Here is a 20,323-nt window from a genome sequence, read left to right on the forward strand (position 1 = left end):
ACAAAATCTAACTTTTAAGATTGAATCACACACGAAAAAAACATTAACAAAAATATAACACTTGAGATACCATTTCCAGATAATTAACATGCTTTGTGTATTGGCACCTGGTGTACATTTAGCAACAAGTACTTTTGTTCAGTGTGAAACGATGAATTGATCAATAATGTACAAGTATGCGTTGGTTGTACATGTACTTTTAGACATCTTTTGGTTTTTAGCTTTTCTGATCGCCTGTTATCCGTCCTCTGTCCATCTGTCTATAAACTTTTTACATTTTCGACTTCTCCAGAACCACTGGGACAATTATCACCAAACTTGGCCAAAAGCATCCTTGGGTGAAGGGCTTTCAAGTTTGTTCAAATGAAGGGTCATGTTCCTTTCAAAGTGGAGATAGTCACAAAAATGCAAAAATAGAGTGGGGTCATTTAAAAATCTTCTCAAGAACCACTGGACCAGAAAAGCTGAAATTTCATGAAAGCTTCCTGACATAGTGCAGATTCAAGTTTGTTACAAGCATGGCCCCTGGGGGTAGGAGGGGGCCACAATAGGGGATCAAAGATTTACTTGAGAATAAACAGGGAAAATCTTTGAAAATCATCTTCTCAAGAACCACTGGGCCAGAAAAGTTTACATTTACATGTAAGCTTCCTGACTTAGTGGAGATTCAAGTTTCTTAAAATCATAGCCCCCAAGGGTAGTGTGGGGCCAATATAGGGGATCCAAGTTTTACATACAAATATATAGGGAAATTCTTTAAAAAAATCTTCTTCTCAAGAACCATTGGGCCAAAGAATTTTACATTTACAAGAAAGCTTCCCGACATTGTGCAGATTCAAGTGTGTAAATATCATGGTCCCCGGTTGTAGGTTGAGGCCACAATAAGGATCATAGTTTTGCATACAAATATATAAGGATTGATTAATTGTATCTTGCTTAACGTCTCACTCGAAAAAATTTCACTCATATGGAGACATCACCAAGACCGGTGAAGGGCTTCAAATTTAGGCCTATGCTCGGCGCTTATGGCCATTGAGCAGTGAGGGTTTTTTAGTGTGCCACACCTACTGTGACACAAGGCATCCGTTGTTAAGGTAATCTCTGAAGACCCGTGACATTCACACCTGATGACGAGCATTTGGCGATGGAACTGTCACTACCTCTTTTAACGACTTAGGTCTGTCGCGGCCAAGATTCGAACCCCGGCCTTCCGCATGCGGGGCGAACGCTCTAACCTCTAAGCCACCACGACGGTAATATATAAGGAAAATCTTTAGATATGGACCAAGGTAACTCAGGTGAGCAATGTGGCTCATGGGCCTCTTGTTTGTCTTTTCTTGATCGTCTCACTTTCAAAGGGAAGCTGACCCTTCCTTGGATTAAACATAAATTTCTTTCAGGTATCACACCGGTAATTGTCCAGTCAAAATGAACTTAGTCAATTGTAGTTCCATATATTTAAAAGAATTTTTTTTTTCATGCCTGATTTTTCTCATTTCTTTTTCTTTTCTCTTCATTTTTTATTAGGAAATTTTGTGTAATTTGTAGAAATAATCAAGTGTATACAAAGGAACTATTTGATGTTAGTAGCTGAGGCTACTTCCTGAGGTGCACTTTGCCTGTATACACAGTGAATTTGTGGGTAGTCTTGTTTGCAGGTATATTTTTTTTCTATAATCCCATGTAGGGTGTTGTTTTTCCAGTGTCGGCAGACAAGACAGATAACATAAAACATTTCAGACTTCGTTATTAATGGCATCAATTTTGCAAATTGATTTTATTTCCTGTACAGTAATATATAGTGAAAATAATTACCGGTGAGATTAGGACTGTCACGGTTCAGGCATTTCTCGGTTCGGTTCGGTTCTGGAAATAAAACTTCGGTTTTCGGTTTTTCGGTTCGGTTTCATTTTGTGTGATGAAATTAAATAACTTAATGAATTCAAGAATAATGAGGACCCTAAGTTATTTTTTTCTGTATATCTTTAACACAAATGAAAACTTCAATTTCTAATGCATTTTATTCAACAAAATAACAACAACTGAAAAAAATATAGAACTACTTGTTTTATAAAATAAATTTTAAAAAAATAAAACTGTTCAAAATTGACTGGGATTCATTTGATCTTTTCAGTGGATATCCTGAGACTCTTATCTACTTGATCTCCAGACAAACAAGAACGTTGCGCTGTGACTATATCCCCAGCAGTAGAAAACACTCATTCACTTGCCACTGAAGTGGCTGGAATACAGAGGTACCTTTTGGCAAGTTTGGCTAAAAGCATGCATGTCAACTTTTAAAAATCCCCATGGGGGATTTTGCGCGCGACGACCTTTTTTCAAAGCTCAAAATTCACGACATTTTAGCATGAAAATAAATATTTGTCCTTTCAAATAAAATATCAATCAAATCATTGTTAATGTATCATATATTAACACAACATCAAATGTGTTTGACCATTAACTATATAAAAAAAACTTTGAAAGATATACATTAATATTTTATTAAAATCATCTATTCAGCAAAAAATCTTCTCCAACAAGTCACATACATAATATCAAATAATATTTAAGGTTGCATCCTTTTACACCATACAATAAACATTGGCCGGTCTGTATATCAAAATTTAAATTAAAGCACATGCATTTAGGTACGACTGCAAAGGCGATCTTGCTTGTCTGTAAACATGGGCTTGCAGAGACTGGTGGAATAATCTGCATTGCAACCAAAAAAGGAGTGATCTGCCCTGCTATGAAGTTTGCGAACAAAACCTTTGCACCCATGACATCTGAAATAATTACCAGGAAAAAAAAACACATCAAAATATTCCGTTTTACTTGTAACTTAAGGCTACTTGCTAAATAAAAAATTCAGTACAGACTTGTGCGAATTACGCATCACAAAGTATATTTAATGAATACTACACTATATAGACTATATAATACATCGCTATAGACGGATAGATTTGGATAGCCTATATTATTATAGTTGGAAAAAATATATACTTGACGTACCTTATTGCAAATTTTGGATGCTGTCAGCGAGAGGCGGAATGTCCGATTGTTTGGTGGTGACACTAGCATCTTTGTCATTCACGTTTGTGTAAAGGATAGGTCAATTTGAAATCCGTCTTCCCGATTAATTACTATCAAAACATGCTTCGTACTGTCCAATAAACACCCCGACACAGGCAGACCAACCCGACACCATGCGACACAGGTAAACAGCAATGGCTGACTATTGTCCCGATTTCTGATTGGCCAGTTCAGAAATGACGCGGGATTTCCAATTCTGGTCACGAGATTTCACGATTATCCCACTTTCAAACTCGTTTTCAATCGTGAAATCGGAAATTTTGGTCGGAAAACATTTCAAATCGGGATTTTAGGGTAATTTTGCTTTCACGATCGGGAAAGCGGGACCGGAGGGTAAAATCGGGAAGATCCCGCCTAAATCAGGAAAGTTGGCATGTATGTAAAAGGGGTTAAGTACATTCATGGTTTTTCCACCACAAGAGTGGATCTGAGTTCAGGGGCATGTTCAGACTTAAAATTGAGAATTTCTTGTTCAACTCTAGCCTTCAAACACTTAGCTGGTTCAATTTTTGTTACAAATATTTCACCAAATAAGTCATCTAATGCACATTTCTGTTGTCATCTAATGCATATTTCTGTTGTCATCTAATGCACATTTCTGTTGTTTCAAAGGTGGTTTGTAGTCTGCAGCTTCCTCTGAAACAATGCCCTTATCAGTGTCAATAAGTGAAGAACAATCCTGGCTCGTTTCTGCATTAATGGAAGGCAAAGGGGGGACTGAATTCTCACTGTCACCATCCTTCTCCATTTTAACCTGATAATAAATTGATTATATAATTAGAATTCTTCATGCATATTGTATCACTAATTCATTCTAAGAACTATGAATAAAATTCATTTCCTTATACTAGATTTGTTCGAAATTGTATTTTCTTTCACAATTTATTTTGGGATTCATAAATCATTTTAATAAATCTTATAACCTTTATAACTGCTTCACTCATTTGATTAATCTCTCCTGCTTTCTTTGTTAGAGATTAATAGACTCTCTCTGTTTCTTCAACCTTTAGGTAAGGCATGGCCTTAAATCTAGGGTCCATACAGGCACTCTCATGTAAGAAGGTCACCACCTCAGAATCAGTATATCTAAAAAGTGAAATAGCAAATTAGCAAACAATGATTTCCAACATAATTCATAAGCTTTATCTGATCATATGAAATCTACATTCTACACTACTCATTTTTCTTTATTTTATTTACTTATTTTTTTTTAAACATTTTATAATGAAATATTCATACCTAGACTCCAAATCTTGACTAATAGCTTTCTTCACATCTGAAACCAATTTGTCATCTTCATCATTCACTCTCTTCAGCTGTTGTAGTAACATCTCTTTAAGGGGATGAATCATTGACACAGTTGGAGAAAATTCCCCACAAAGAATGGTGGTGACGGTCTTGGTTGGTTTTAACACACACATAACTCTTTCTGCTGAAGAAATGTCATTGTCTGATAATGTATATACATCTTTGACATTTTTTTTCAAGTCTTTCGCCATTAAGGTTGCAATAATTGCTGGTTGCTGTTCTAAAAACCGTTCCAGCATGTCGTATGTTGAATTCCACCTTGTTGATACGTCCATAATGAGTTTATGTTGTGGTATTTCTAGTATTGCTTGTTTGGATTTTAGAATGGCTGTTGCTGTGCTACTTTTATGAAAGTAAGTGACCACTTTACGAATCCGGCCTAAAAGTTTCTCAAACTGTTGTATGCGGAGTCCTCTCTGAGTCCCAAGGTTTATTGTGTGGGCTACACAACCAATATGAGGTTCAAACCCTGCCAATTTCCCTGCGTTCATTATGTTTCGAGCATTGTCAGTGGTAAGAGATGGCATCTGTTCCAAGCGTTTTAAATTCCACTCATTCACAGCACATTTAAGAAAGTGACATAAATTCTCAGCAGTGTGGGATTCATGCATCACCCTTGTTTGTAACACAAAGGATCTCATAATCCAATCCTCAAGAAAATGTGCAATGATTGTATTATAACTCTGGTTTGCACGTGATGTCCAGGAGTTTGTGGTGACTGCTATGAATTCAGCTTGTTGCAGTTTCTTAGTAACCGTATCGCATCTTTCTTGGTATAGTTTGGGAATGACTTTTTCTGAAAAATGTGTACGACATGGCATGTCATATTTAGGTTCTAATACTCGAATCATGTTCACAAATCCCTCATTTTCCAGTACAGAAAACGGTCGCATATCCTTAGCAATAAATGTTCCAATAGATCGTGTAATTTCGACATGCCGACTTCATGTTCTTGACAATTTATTTTTAAGTGCAAATGCATCACATAATCGTAATTGCCTGGCACCTTTACTGGACTGCTTCTCTCTACTGACCTCAGGCTCAGCAACCTGTTTATTTTTTACGACAATGCCATGTTTCCGTCTGAGATGGCTACTCATTGAAGACGTCGATCCTGTTGCGTATTTAAATTCACACTTGCAAATGTTACATATCATGATTGTTTTGTTAACCTCTGTCTCTCCTTTAAAATTAAAATACTCCCACACTCGCGATTTCTTCGTCATGTTTCGTCTGTCAGTCTATCTTCGATATTACGTTAAATTTCATTGGTCAAACTATCAGTGATATAAATAAGAAACCAATCATAGCACGCGTAGCAATCAAAATGTGATATTGTAAAACATTTAAAAAAAAAAAAAACGAAATCCGGAAATTACAAACCAAACCGAACCGCAAGTGTTTGAACCGCGGTTAACCGATTTTTCGGTTAACCGTGACAGCACTAGGTGAGATACCTTCACCTCCGTGGTTGAAATTGGTGAAATGGTTCTAGAGAAAATTAAATTGTGAAAAGTTTACAATTACAGACAAATTTCAATCAGAAGGGTGTTTAAATAAATGAGATTTCAAATGTACCCACTTAAACTCCAATGCCACTTACTCTGCTTATTTAAATACTATGTATTAAGTAGCTCACCTTCCCAAGGCATCTTTGGGTTCATATTTAGCATAAAATTCTTTGGCAGCATCCCTTGATGGTAATTCAGCATCCACCATATCATCTTTAGCCATTTTTCCAAGCAAAGAAAATGCATCAAAACCAGAGGCTGTTATTCCAACAACTGCAATTTGTAAACCCCATTAATACAAGTATAACCATGGTACTGAAAAAAGTTTAATGAAAGCTAAAATTTCTATTAGATTTTTGTATAAATGTATAAACCAACTAGGAAGAATTATTTTAGCACACTAAAACTGATGTCTCCCCTTCCATTTTCCATAGTTTAAAAAAAAAAATTCAAGGATTATCTTTAAAGTGCAAAAATTAAGACTTACGAAACATCATACATTTGCCCATGTGTTTATGTGCTTCAAATAAGGAACAGTGTTGTGAACACATGACAGTCAATTAAACTTGCCAGCACACCAAATATCAAAGGCCCTATGTCAAAAGACAAAACAAGAGGCCCACAGGCCTTATCGGTCATCTGAATACTAGTGAAAAAGTATCACTACTTCCATGGGCTATGAAATCTAGAAAAAAATTCCTGTTCTGAATATCTAAGCTAAATTCTAATGTTCCGCAACAGTATAAAACAAGATGTGTTCTTAAAACTTCACTGCCCTCAAAAGTCCAAACACTGATGAAAGACTTTAAATAATAGGTGTATTAACATTAAAACATCAAAATATATGACTAATTTGGACTCATCCTCAAGTCATAACCCTGGGTTGTGATATTCACCATATTAAATAATACTATATATACAAAGTTTGGCCCCACCCTGGGGTCAAAACCCTTACTCTGCAGAAAATCAAATTTACAATTTTGGTAAAAGAATACCTGCTCTATCCATTTAGTTTCAATTTAGTATCAAAAGTACTAAAGAAAATGTTATTTAAGTGTTTTACACATAAACACTATATAACAAGTTTGGCCCCACCCTGGGGTCAGAACCCCTACCCCCGGGATCATGAAATTTACAATTTTGGTAGATCGAGGCTTTCCTGCTCTACATCACTATGCATTTAGTTTTTCTTACATGTGTGTGGTTCTTGACATGAAGATTTATGAAAATTGGTCATTTTTGGACAGTTTTTGCCCTGCCCCTAAGGCCCCAGGGGTGAAGGAATCCTGAAATTTACAATTTATGTTCCCCTTGTTCCAAAGATGTTTCATACCAAATTTGAAAAGAATTGGAATGATAGTTATCAAGAATAAGTTAAAAATGTCTATTGTTCACACATTTAATAACTGACCATTTTGGCTCCACCCCGATACCAAAACCCCTACCCCTGGAATAATCAAATTTAAAATTTTGGTAAAGGACTACCTGTTCTTCCTAAATATTTATTTACTTTCAATTTAGTATCAATAGCATTAAAGAAGATGTTATTCAAGTGTTTTACACATTAACACTATATAACAAGTTTGGCCCTGCCCTGGGGTCAGAACCCCTACCCCGGGGATCATGAAATTTACATTTTGGTAGAGGCCTTCCTGCTCTACATCACTACACATTTAGTTTTTCTTACATGTGTGTGGTTCTTGAGAAGAAGATTTTTGAAAATTGGTCAATTTTGGGCAGTTTTTGCCCCGCCCCTAGGGCCCCAGGGGTGCTGGAATCCTGAAATTTACAATTTATGTCCCCCTTGTCCCAATGATGCTTCATATCAAATTTGAAAAGAATCGGACGGGTAATTATTAAGAAGAAGTTTAAAATGTTCAATTGTTAACGCATGACGCACGTCGCACGATGGACGACGACGGACGAAAACCAATTGCAATAAGTCACCTGAGTTTACTCAGGTGACCTAAAAAGTTATGGTTCGGGGATAAAAAAAAAAATGCTTCAAAAATTCTATTATTTCACCTTTACAATGTCAGCAAAAATGGCACATGACACACTGTCTTATAATGGTATTACCACATACCAAATATCAAAGACAAACAAGAGGCCCATGTGCCACATCACTCACCTGAGTCACTGTGGCACATATTTAAAGATTTTCCCATATATTCGTATGTAAAACTTTGATCCCTATTGTTGCCTAAACGTACCCTCTGGCTCAGGAGCCATGATTTTAACAAATTTGAATCTGCACTATGTCGGGAACCTTTCATGTAAATGTAAACTTTTCTGGCCCAGTGATTCTTCAGAAGAAGAGTTTAATGATTTTCCCTATACATTTGTATGTAAAACTTTGATCCCCTATTGTGGCCCCATCCTAACCCCAGGCCATCCTTAAAAAATGGGTCAAAAACTCAATTGGCCGGGTTGCAATATTTAGAGTAAATAATTTGGGTAGGGATTTATTTGGTGGTAGTTATCTGTTGCCCCGCTCGACTTAATTATCCTTAAAAGTCCTGAAATGTCCCACTGCCAATACCGTCCCTCTAATTCCTTGTCAATCTCAGTTTCAAAAAAGCAGGACTTTTCAGGACAATCCTGATAAATCCTGGGATTTTGTCTCGGGACTTCCTGGGATATCCTGCTGTATTTTCAGAGGGGTACTGCTAATAATGCAGTCACAGACAATGACATGTCTCTTACTGTTACCGTGAATAGTCACATTTCCACGTTTGAAATATGTACACTCGGTCGTGGCAAAATAGGACAATGGATGTCTAGAAATTGTGGACATTGCTGGCTTATTGGCCTCACAAATTCTGCAAAACATTTTGCCATCACGAAAATTTCCTCCGCCATTTCAGGACTGGGGTTCTTCCTTTACTTTTGCATTTCTCTTTAGACATTGCTAATGCCATCTTTTGATGCAGAACTTTCCCCGTGTGATTCTTGAATTTCTTTGTTACATGTACAAGGCTGAGGCTTCTGTTTTTTACTATTGATAAATCCAAAGTGCTCTAAACCTCGTTTTCCCACCATCTTGATTGTTTTGACCGAGACTAAAAACATTTATTCAGACTTCCGATCCCGATTCTAAAATTTTACTGGTTGCCCAAATTTTCTTCACTCGCAAAAATGCGACTTAATTATAATCTCTAGTCGCAAAATTGATTTTCTGGTCGCAAATGCGACCGTTTTACTCGCAACTTGGAGCACTGCAGTGATATATGTAATATTAAGTAATAATAACTAAAATGAACAATAACTTCAGGTGCTTGAATTGTATATGATTATATGATAAAGAAACAGAATTTCTCTATTTATATTGCAAATTTACAACTCATGCCCAGAAAATTTGACATTCATATATAATTGAATTTTTCCTCAGAGGTAGTGCAACTAAATTTAACCACAAAAGATAATCTCACTTACCTTTTTCAAGTTGAACTCTATTTTTAGTAACAACTTTTTGCTGTAGCGCCCATATTCGACAAAGGTCAGACTTCAAAAAACCTAGTGCATAACTTCAATATATATACTTACTTTCTGCAAAGTTTCAAGGTTGTACATAAAAAACTGTAGGAGGAGTTGATTTCACAAAATTTCCCCAACCACCCACCCGCCCGCCCGCCCGCACTTCACCATACTATAGAACGGACTTGCATTTCGTGCAACCCGGCCAAAAATTGTATGTTTGCTGTAATGCAACTCAGATTTTTCAGTGTGGTTAGGTAGGTAGGTAAGGTTTTTGGTGTTTTTTTTGAAAACCACTTACTATATTTGATTTGTAAATGAGCAAAATTGCGATGAACACTCTGTCAACATATTAAAGATTTCAAAACTAATAACTTTACTTCCAAGAACTGAATTGGAATCAATTAGTTTTCAATGCAGATCAATCTAAATAAATTGCGATAAACAGGTACTGGTATATATTTATTTTTACATTCTATTCTATATGACACTACCAAGTAGACAATGGGTTTATGGTCTCATGAATCACCATGCATGCATTCTCTCGTGCCATTGTGACGTCACTCAAGCTTGCTTTCGGTCGAAGGTTAGACAAGGACAAATTTGACCATTAATCAATAAAGAATCATTAAAGGACACAACGCATGTTTCTAAACTTTTTAATTTTTTCAGCAAAATTAATTCTTTTCATGCCTAAAACTACTTTACATGTGTTTTTAATGAAATATTTTGCGTAATTTTCAAGTTTGAAAGCGATGAAAATCAAATCTTGCGATATGCATATTTACTTTCAGTATTTTACGTGCCATTATGAGTTACGTCATATGCGCCCTCAGGTTTCAAAACATCTATAAGCCGTAAACAGATTAGATTTAATCGACAAAAAACCAATTATCACGTTAACGGCTTGTAATTAAGATTGCATTAAGGCCAGATGATATAAACAAATTTTTCTACCTTTAGCACTGAAGAGTTCCCATGGTAAAAAAATATTTTGGTTGGTTTTGGTTTTCTCATTTATAGTTGTTTGGAACTCTTCTGTGTTTTAAGAGCAGGAAAGGGGGTCAGTAAACAATGTAAACAATTATGGCACCAGAATCATTCAGGAGGAAAAAATCAGGAAGATTTATTAGTAACAAGAGGCCCAAGGGCCTAGAATCGCTCTTCTGATAAATTGTACAACCCCACCATTTCTATTCTTAGCCTCTTAGTATTCTAAATCTTTAGTTAAATCCTAAGAATTCAAAAAAAATAGGTCAATGTGACCTACTTTTTGGTTTACACATTTTGAGAACCCAAGAAATATCAACTGACAAAGTTTGATGATTTTAAGCCAATTAGTATCTGAATATTGAAATATAGCTGTCAAATTCCAATCGTAGGTCATGGTGACCTACTTTTTGGTCAGCGAACTCCGAACATGCAAGACCCATCAACTGACAAAGTTTGATGACTGTAGGTCAAATAGTATCTGAAATATATAAATATAGCCGTCAAATTCCAAAAGTAGGTCAAGGTGACCTACTTTTTCGTCAAAACCCTTCAAACATGCAAGACCCAACAACTGACAAAGTTTGATGACTGTAGGTCAAATAGTATCTGAATTATATAAATATAGCCGTCCAATTCCAAGAGTAGGTCAAGGTGACCTACTTTTTGGTCGACACCCTTTGAACATGCAAGACGCATCAACTGACAAAGTTTGATGACTGTAGGTCAAATAGTATCTGAAATATATAAATATAGTCGTCCAATTCCAAAAGTAGGTCAAGTTGACCTACTTTTTGGTTGAAACCCTTCGAACATGCAAGACCCAACAACTGACAAAGTTTGATGACTGTAGGTCAAATAGTATCTGAAATATATAAATATAGCCGTCAAATTCCAAAAGTAGGTCAAGGTGACCTACTTTTTGGTCGACACACTCCGTAGACTCAAGATGCATCAACTGTCAAAGTTTGATGATTGTAGGTCAATTAGTGACTGAAATATATAAATATAACTGTCAAATGCCAAAAGTAGGTCACAGTGACCTACTTTTTGGTCGATACACTCCAAAGACTCAAGATGCATCAACTGACAAAGTTTGATGATTGTAGGTCAAATAGTGTCTGAAATATAGTAATTAAGCTGTCAAATACCAAAAGTAGGTCACGGTGACCTACTTTTTGGTCGACACAAACCGAAGACTGAAAACGCATCAACTGACAAAGTTTGATGATCCCAGGTTTTACAGTGCCCAAAATATGCATCTAAAATTGAAAATGTGAAATTTGAATATCTGCAAAATTCAAAAAGTAGGTCACTGTGACCTACTTTTTTATAAATATGTTTCAAGGCCTCAAGATGCATCAACTTACAAGATTTGATGATTCTAAACCTCTCGGTATTTGAAATAACAACTTAAAATATATCTATAAATGATAAGCCATAAAATTCAGAAAGTAGGTCACAGTGACCTATTTTCAGTTGACGCATTTCAAGGTCCCATGATCCACCAACTGACAAGTTTTGATGATCATAGGCTTCAAAGTGTCCAAGATATGCATCAAAATTAATTTTAAAATAAATACCTGCAAAATTCAAAAAGTAGGTCACCGTGACCTACTTTTGAGACAACTTGACACAAGGTCCTAAGATGCATCAACTGTCAAAATTTGATGATCCTAGTCCTTATAATGACTAAAATATCTAAGATTTAAGGAAATATAAATTTAGGTCAACTTTGAAGTGACCTTGAGACCACGCCCTTTGCCCCAGGGTAATGCCTTGAACAATTTTTAATCTACAACATATCCTCATCCTTATGTGTAAGTTTGGTGATAATCTGCCCAGTGGTTCTTGAGAAGATTTTTTAGCAACCACTACTTTTGTTTGTATTTTCCTGATTATCTCCCCTTGTTAAAGGGTCACATCCCTCTATTTAGTATGTATGAAAGCCCTTGGGCCAATGATACCCTGTAACAAATTTGAAAAAAATTGGCCAAGGGGTTCTTGAGTTATAGCCCTTTTTCTAAAAAGTTTACGCACACCGCACAAATGGCCATAGCATTAGCTCTCTGAGCCTTCGGCTCAGAAGAGCTAAAAACGTCATCAACGGTTACAAAATGCTAAGAAAGGTTATGCATTATCCCTTGGACGTAAGATAGTGAATGTTGATGCCAATAACAACATGGTTATCGAAGACAAATTGGATGAATCATGAAAAAAATGTTCGTCTGGTGATAATTCACAAGAATGCCTAGGAAATGAAGACACGTATCCATATGATGCATCAGAGAGTGAGGAATCGGAAGAAGAGCATGAGGAGATGATTTGCTGGAGACGAGTTGTGGAACTTGGAATTCTAGTGGACAATTTGGAAAAAGGTTGTGCTGCGTGTGGTAGACCACCAGATTTAAGACATTGCAAGGACAAAAACGGTATGGACTTATTTATTTAAAGGTCATAGGAGACGGTTTTTAACAATACCTTTTCTCTCCATAATTATCAACTTTGTTTCATAGACTCCTCATAAAAATGCTTTTTTAAGATTAATAACGATATTAACTCGAAGAAATTGAAGTGCAAAGGCAGTCGGAATAAAAATCTTTACCCGATTATCGTTCCTGATTTCCTGCATTTGTGACATCATAAGAGACCACACTCAGATTATTTACTATTACTTAACATTTAACGTTGCATGGTTTTAAATTTGTCCCCAATAAGGAAACCAACATGCAAATTAGTGCTTCATTTGAAAAAAAAAATCACCCACAACTCTTGCATGACCGCAAAAATTGGTTTATTTCACATGATATAAAAACTTATAATTTCAATATCGCTCCACCATTTCCTTTGAACTTTCTTTTTCAAACAGAAAACAAGATGTACTGTGAGCAATGCTCACTAAGAATACCCCCCGCTTACCCCAATCTCCCAAAGGGTGTTGTTAATAGGTATAAATTACCTCTTTCCTGAGTGTAAAAATATGGTATGCCTTTGTAGAAGAAAATGGAAGATATAGTCCAAACACAAATCCATGGCATAAACCTATAATTTTGACCTTGAGATCAAAGGTCAAGGTCATAAAAAGGTCATGAATGTACATGACACATAGTCTCATGGTGATACACCCATGTCTTATGGTATGACTATGTCAAAACCCTATAATCAATTTTGACCTTGAGGTCAAAGTTCAAGGTCATATAGAGGTCATGAAGGTACTCGACACATCGTCTCATGGTGATACACTCATGTGTCAAATATGATATGCCTATGTCAAAGAACAAAGAAGTCATGGCCCTGACACGAATCCATTGTAAAAACCTTCAATTTTGACCTTGAGGTCAAGGTCATATGGAGGTCATGAAGGTAAATGACACATCGTCTCATGGTGATACACTCATGTGTCAAATATGGTATGCCTATGTCAAAGAACAAAGAAGTTATGGCTTGGACACGAATCCATTGTAAAAACCTTTAATTTTGAGCTTGAGGTCAAGGTCATATAGAGGTCATGAAGGTACTCGACACATCGTATCATGGTGATCTACCTGTGTGCCAAATATGGCATGCCTAAGTCAAAGAACAAAGAAGTTATGGCCCGGACATGAATCTGCACAGACGGACGGACAGACAGACAGACAGAGTGATTCCTATATATCCCCCAGAACTTCGTTCGGGGGGGGGGGGGGGGGGGGGGGTATAAAAAGGGGGGGTGGGTGGGACTGTCTGATAATGCAACTTTCAACATATAAAGTTAGACCTATTCATCTACAATTTATTTACTTGTACATGTATATTCAGAGATAGATTCTGATCAGAAGAGCTTCGATCATATGTCAAATTTCATTTCTAAACAAATCAGATCATGTTTATACTAAATTATGAATATCTGTACTAGGCCTAGTTACTGTCATTATACAGTCAACGTTTTGTAGGATTTGCTCATCTTCGTCATGCTTGCAGTTGGTCCGTAGTCAAAAATAGTGAAAACTGCATCTGGTCGAAGATTTAATTTCATAAACCCATTAGTTTTTGCCAAAGTAGAGTGTATACAATAACGAAACTGATCCTCATCAACCCCCGTAATCACATAAAATGAATCTTATCACCTATCAGGCTAATGAACTGGAGTTACATTTGTTACGTAATACCAGAATATTATGTACCAACTTCAATCATTAATTCTATATTTTATGAGCTAATATCCGTAACTTACAAATAGATCTTCTAATATCAAAATTTTTAATTTTATTAAGGTAGTTCTCAAAACATGTTTACATTTAATTAATGTACTAGTGGCCATTTGAGTACAGAAAATCAGTAGGCCTAAAGTCAAGGAGAGAGTGGAGACCATGGGCATGAAGGCTGGTAAATCGGTGGTAAATTGTTGAAATAGGACGCATAAGGAATATGAATTACGATATGTGTGTACAAGAATTTATTGCGCTAATTTTTTGCTTGATGACAGCTTACCTTAATTTTGAACAGAATTGAATTGAGCCTAGTTGAATACATTCATACTATAGATATAAATAGTTATTTTTATTATTATTTTTTTAGTATATTTAGATCTACATCTTTAATCATGTTTCTATCTGAACCAGGGTCTTTGTATTCATTTATGAATGTATGTTTATTAATGAGTTTAATCCTGAATATATATGCAGTAATAGATACAGAACATTTGTTGTTTTACATTTTGAAATCTTCCGCAAAGTAATTAAGGCACTATATAGAACACATTTGTGCTTTAAAGCAGTGCCGTTTTGCAGCCTAACTGCAGTCCTAATTTAAATATTTGAAACGGGCTGCAACTGCGTTGCAAACCAAATGTCCATATTTGGTATGGCGTACTGCTTTGCAGTCTTTTCTGCAGTACAAATGCAGTCCTAATTTAAATATTTGAAACTGTGCTGCAAACCAGATGTCCATATTTGGTATGATGTACTGCTTAGCAGTACTAAAGTAGTAGTGCAGGCCAGCATGTACTGCAGAGCAGTACATATGGCATCTGTACTGCAAAATCAGCATGTACTGCAGAGCAGTACATATGGCAACTGTACTGCAAGTCAGCACATGTGCTGCAAGACAGCATATACTGCACAGCAGTCTTTTTTTGCAGTACAAATGCAGTCCTAATTTACATATTTGAAACACACTGCAATTGCGCTGCTTCCATGTATTCTTCCATTTAAAAGTTATGCATACTGATAGTGTGCTGGGATTTTGTACTGCTTCTCACATGCTGGCCATATGTACTTCAAGTATGCTGCAATTCCGTAAGGGGACGCATTAATATTCATGATTTATGAAAACATCAAGAATTCTAAATGTTATGGAATATTTACATTCACTGAATCTTATCTCTTATTTCCATTGAAATTGGCATTGCGATATCATGAATTTCTTGCAAACTAGTTCGATCCATTTTTTTAGTACCACCTCTCTGTGTAATCATTATCAAATATGGAGCGTCATCAAGGTCAAAAGGTGCATTGCCTGTTCCATTTAAACGAATGGGTCAACCATATGACATTTTAGTACTATAATCTATATACAGTCAAAACTGCCATAGCGACCCACTGTATTAAGCGACTCACTGTCGTATGTGACCATAAAAAGTTTCCCCCAAGACGTTGCTCTATATATTGTACCTGTATTAAACGACCACCTGTCTGACGCGACCAACGACCATGATTTTTACAGCCTTTTCGTATATTTTCACAAAATTTTACCTCTATTTAACGACTGTACATTTTTCGATTACGTGATTACTACTTTCGATTTCAGTTGAACCGACTATTCTGGGAATTATCGCCCCTAACACTTTCATTTTCAAACGCACGACTATTCTGGAAATTATCGCCCCTAACACTTTCGTTTTGATACGCACAGTTTGGCGATGATCTTGTTTAGTCGGCCCTCTGAATAAATTATTATACCTAAGCTGTCAACATGCAGTGTCGTGTGTGGTTAATTAATAAAACCCGAGTTGATGTTTATTTAACAAAATCAAGGATCCGGGAATCAAGGCCGGTGTATTTGAAGGTGTGAATTTCGACAAACTTTAAGAAGTGCCGGGTAGGCTAGATCGGAAATGAAAATCTACCACTTGTTATACCATTATGTTCAACAGAGTAAAAATTTGCCCCATTGTGATATAAATCAGGTAAATATTGTGCTTAGGACTGAAATTTTAAACGGAGTATTCGCAGTTTTTCCTGCATGAGATACTAGAGGTTTCCAGAATAATGACCGGAACTAGCGGCTCACTTCGACATGTCCCGAGTATTTGACACGTCCGAGTTCAAGAAAATTGCCTGCATATTAGTTCTAAGCTTAAAAGATTTGCTGTGCATGTACAATTGATATTGTGATTTATTTAATGTTTCTAAAATTGAATAACATTTTTCCAACATGTATTGTACAAAAGGAGACGCAACACTTCACCATTTGCTTTCTTACCACAAACATTGCATTTTTTAGTTACACTGTATAAGTAGGCTATACATAAATACCCTTTACAACAAAGTGTTTATAAGTTTTAGAAAATTTACATGCAGTTCATAAATAATTTTTAAATCTCATGTAAATGTGTAATATGAAATGCATGCAAAGTTTATCATTCTTAAATAGATTAAAAATGTGATTTTTGATGAATAAAAAATTATGATACAACACATCATATTCTAGATTTTTAACAACAGTGTATTATTAATTTTATTTTACAACTATTAAAATCATACTTGATATTCTTAATGATAAATTCCAAATACAAGGTGTCATTTTCTCCATTATACAAATTATTTACGAAATTTTATCCATTAACTGTGGAAAATAGGCAACCTGTATTAAGAGACCACCTGTCATATGTGACCTTTTTTCCATTCTCCGTTGGACGGTCTCTTAATACAGGTTTGACTGTATATTTATATTTCAAAACAATGCATAAAAATATCAATATAAATAAAATGGCTTTCTTTGTTGTTTCATTCGGTGATGAAGGTAGCAATCATTGCAGAAAATTTTTTACATAACCCGCGTAAGCGGGATATGCGGCCGGGTTATGAATTATTTCTGCAATGCTAGCTATATACCTTCATCATCCAATGAAGCAACAAAAATAACATCTTATTGTTTAAATATATGTTTCTACTTTTCATGTATACATATATCCGAACATGTACATCAGAAATTTTCTTTTGTTTGTGCATGATTGCTGTGTGCATTGATGTGAAATTTATGATTGACTAAAGTCATAAGAAATTGATTATTCTAACAAGAAGGAAAAAAGACTAACTTGTTAAACTATGTGAGGGAGCACAGGTACTGAATTTGAAAAAAAGAAATTGACCGATATAAAGCTCAATTGCAAGACGAACTGTAAAAGAAAAATCCAACATAAGAACTTTTCTTGCAAATAATGGGATTCATATGCTTTTAAAGTTATTCTGTCAAACTATGAAGTTATGGACTTTGTAAGTGTATGTACATGTACTTCCCTCCTTTTCCACTACAGTGAAACTTCTCTAAACTGGCCGGCTCTCAGACCCAGGGTTTGACATTTACTTTTATGAGCACTGGACCTGTCGGTCTACTTCAAATGATTTTTACTAGACCTGACCTTACATCCACTAGCCCTGACCAACTTTCCAGAGAAAAAAAACCTGGATGGTTTCTCCATATCTAAATACTTAATTCAAATGACAAACGTTAAGTTTGAACTAAAACGTACTTAATTGTCTCAAAAAAATCTTTAGTCTCGCCATTCTATTTGATATGCTTTTATTTTCAAACGCATTTTCTGTTTCTTTAAATTCTACCTTGCACAGAAATTCTTTAGTCCATTTGTTAGAATAAGATGACTTCAACCGCTTTTTTTAAATTTCTATTTCATAAGCCCTGCTTTGTTTCTTCCCAACCTATTCCTTTTTTTCTGAATCTCTCGGGACATCTTTCCTTGAGGATGAGAAGTCGTATCTGAAAAAAGACACATTCCCGCACATGTGTCAACACCGAAAAATGGCTGTTTACGATGTAATTTATTGATTTGATAGACACTTTCTTATATTCCATTAAAATAAACTGTTTTTTCAAATGAAAATACATTCAGTTTATATCTATTTATCCGAAACGTAACTTTACACACATTAACAAAGAGTAAATGTCGTAAAATATCACTTCCGACAGCGACTATTTATTAGAACTAAAAATAGAGATTATGTCATCACACAGTTCAAAGTTGCTCGTAAACACTTTACACTTATTTTCTTAGTTAAGAATATAAGACTCTCTTATGAGTAGCCATGAAATATAAGGTGATTCCACCCGAGGGTTGCAAAAAAGCTGTGAAACCCGAGGCTTTACCGAGGGTTTTCCCGCTTTTTTGCAACCCCGAGGGTGGAATCACCTTAATATTTCATGGCAACTCATAAGAGAGTATTTTTCTCTCATATTTCTAGAGTTTTCCGTTTTCCTTGTGCCTAGCGACGCCATTTTGAGAAATTCCCAATTAGTTAATTTTTCGCTGTACATTAAAAATAACACCAGAATCAAATTCTACGACCCTCATTTTGGCAACTACGTTGCCGACAAAAAATCGGCCGACGAGTGTATAAGTGAATTGTATTAGAGTTATTCCTCTTTGAATAAATCAATAATCAGGGTGATGCGTGATGTAACTCGACAGTCCATCAGCGCGAAACATTTTGACAGACCTTAAATCAGAATATGAATCCACAACTGCACGTTTTTTTTCTTAGAGGAGCATTGATATTGATATTAATTGAGCAGTTATTTAATGACGAGTGTGTGAAAAGAGATTCCAAGTGGTTTTTGTTGGTGGATATAATTATGGACATGGCTAGACTTTCGTTTTCCACACGTGCAAGAACTCGAGTCTCATGGACATTGAAGGCACTTATTTCACCTGAGACACGGACAGTAGACGTTGACAGAGTGAATGTGGAGGTAGGCCTAGAAGTAATAGACCATGTGGGCTGGGTTTCTGTGAACTGGCAGCACAGGATGACATAGGTGTATGAGGAATTTGTGACTGTTGTTGAGTGTGCAGTAATTGTTCAAGGAATGTGTAATTTTGTGTCTGGTCACATACACCTGGAGATTATCAGGGACATTACAATCTGTCATTTTTTGTACAAGAGCTTTGAAGACGCTAGTGTTCGTCAATCGAGGCGAGGTAAGTTGCAAGCTAGTTGTGTATTGATTATGACGTCACGGGATATGTAAGATAAACGTCACGTGATATGAAAGATAGAAATATCTTACATACCTTTCTTTCATAGAATATCTGTATCTCACATACGTAGATATGAGAGAATAAAATATCTTATGGTGTAAAGTAAAGTTTCTTGATTATTTTTTTCAACACGACCAGTCGGACTAGTATATCAACATTTTACCCGACCATCATTTGGTAGACTTCGACCAGGTCGGTCGAATGTGCCTTAGTGTCAAACCCTGCTCAGACCAACAAAAAAAAAGGCCGGTTTAGAGGGGTGGCCGGTTTACTAAGAATTTAGTATTTAGAGACATTTTATCTCAATATTCATAAAGTGCACTGTTCTCTTTGTTCTGGTGACCTATGATCAATTATCGATGGAGATCAAATTAGTCCGCTTGTACCTACAGGTAATTATAAATAACAAGACATATTCTCGCTGAAATCATCTAATTCTAAACTGAAAATCTATAACAGGATACATAAAAAAAAGGCCTATTATTAGAATTCCTTTTACCTATAAAAACTCTGTTTACATTCATTGCTTATATCATTAAAAAGTTTGTTTTGACATTTGTGAAAAGTACAGTAGTAAAGATGAAATTGTAATTTGAATATTTCTAAGGAATTTTAAGTCTATGGAAACCAAGAAAACTAATTTACCTTTTAATGATTATCATTAACAGTCATGGCTTTGTTCTTT

General features: G+C 35.7%; 1 protein-coding gene across 4 annotated transcripts in view; it reads right to left on the bottom strand.

Annotated features, from left to right (window-relative positions):
• Window positions 1–20,323, bottom strand: part of LOC130051808 (phosphorylase b kinase gamma catalytic chain, skeletal muscle/heart isoform-like) — a 174,198-nt gene that overhangs the window by 147,087 nt on the left and 6,788 nt on the right. For 2 of the 4 annotated variants that reach the window (XM_056154511.1, XM_056154505.1), the window contains exon 2: window positions 6,044–6,188. In XM_056154511.1, coding sequence (XP_056010486.1) covers window positions 6,044–6,138 — 95 coding nt within the window. In that variant the 5' untranslated portion in view covers window positions 6,139–6,188. Of the gene's footprint in view, window positions 1–1,495; window positions 3,851–4,019; window positions 4,183–4,335; window positions 6,189–20,323 lie in introns of those variants that run through there. The other 2 variants (XR_008800069.1, XR_008800068.1) reach the window with 2 other exon arrangements.

The sequence above is a fragment of the Ostrea edulis genome, chromosome 1, assembly GCF_947568905.1.
Source record: "Ostrea edulis chromosome 1, xbOstEdul1.1, whole genome shotgun sequence".
Taxonomy (NCBI): domain Eukaryota; kingdom Metazoa; phylum Mollusca; class Bivalvia; order Ostreida; family Ostreidae; genus Ostrea; species Ostrea edulis.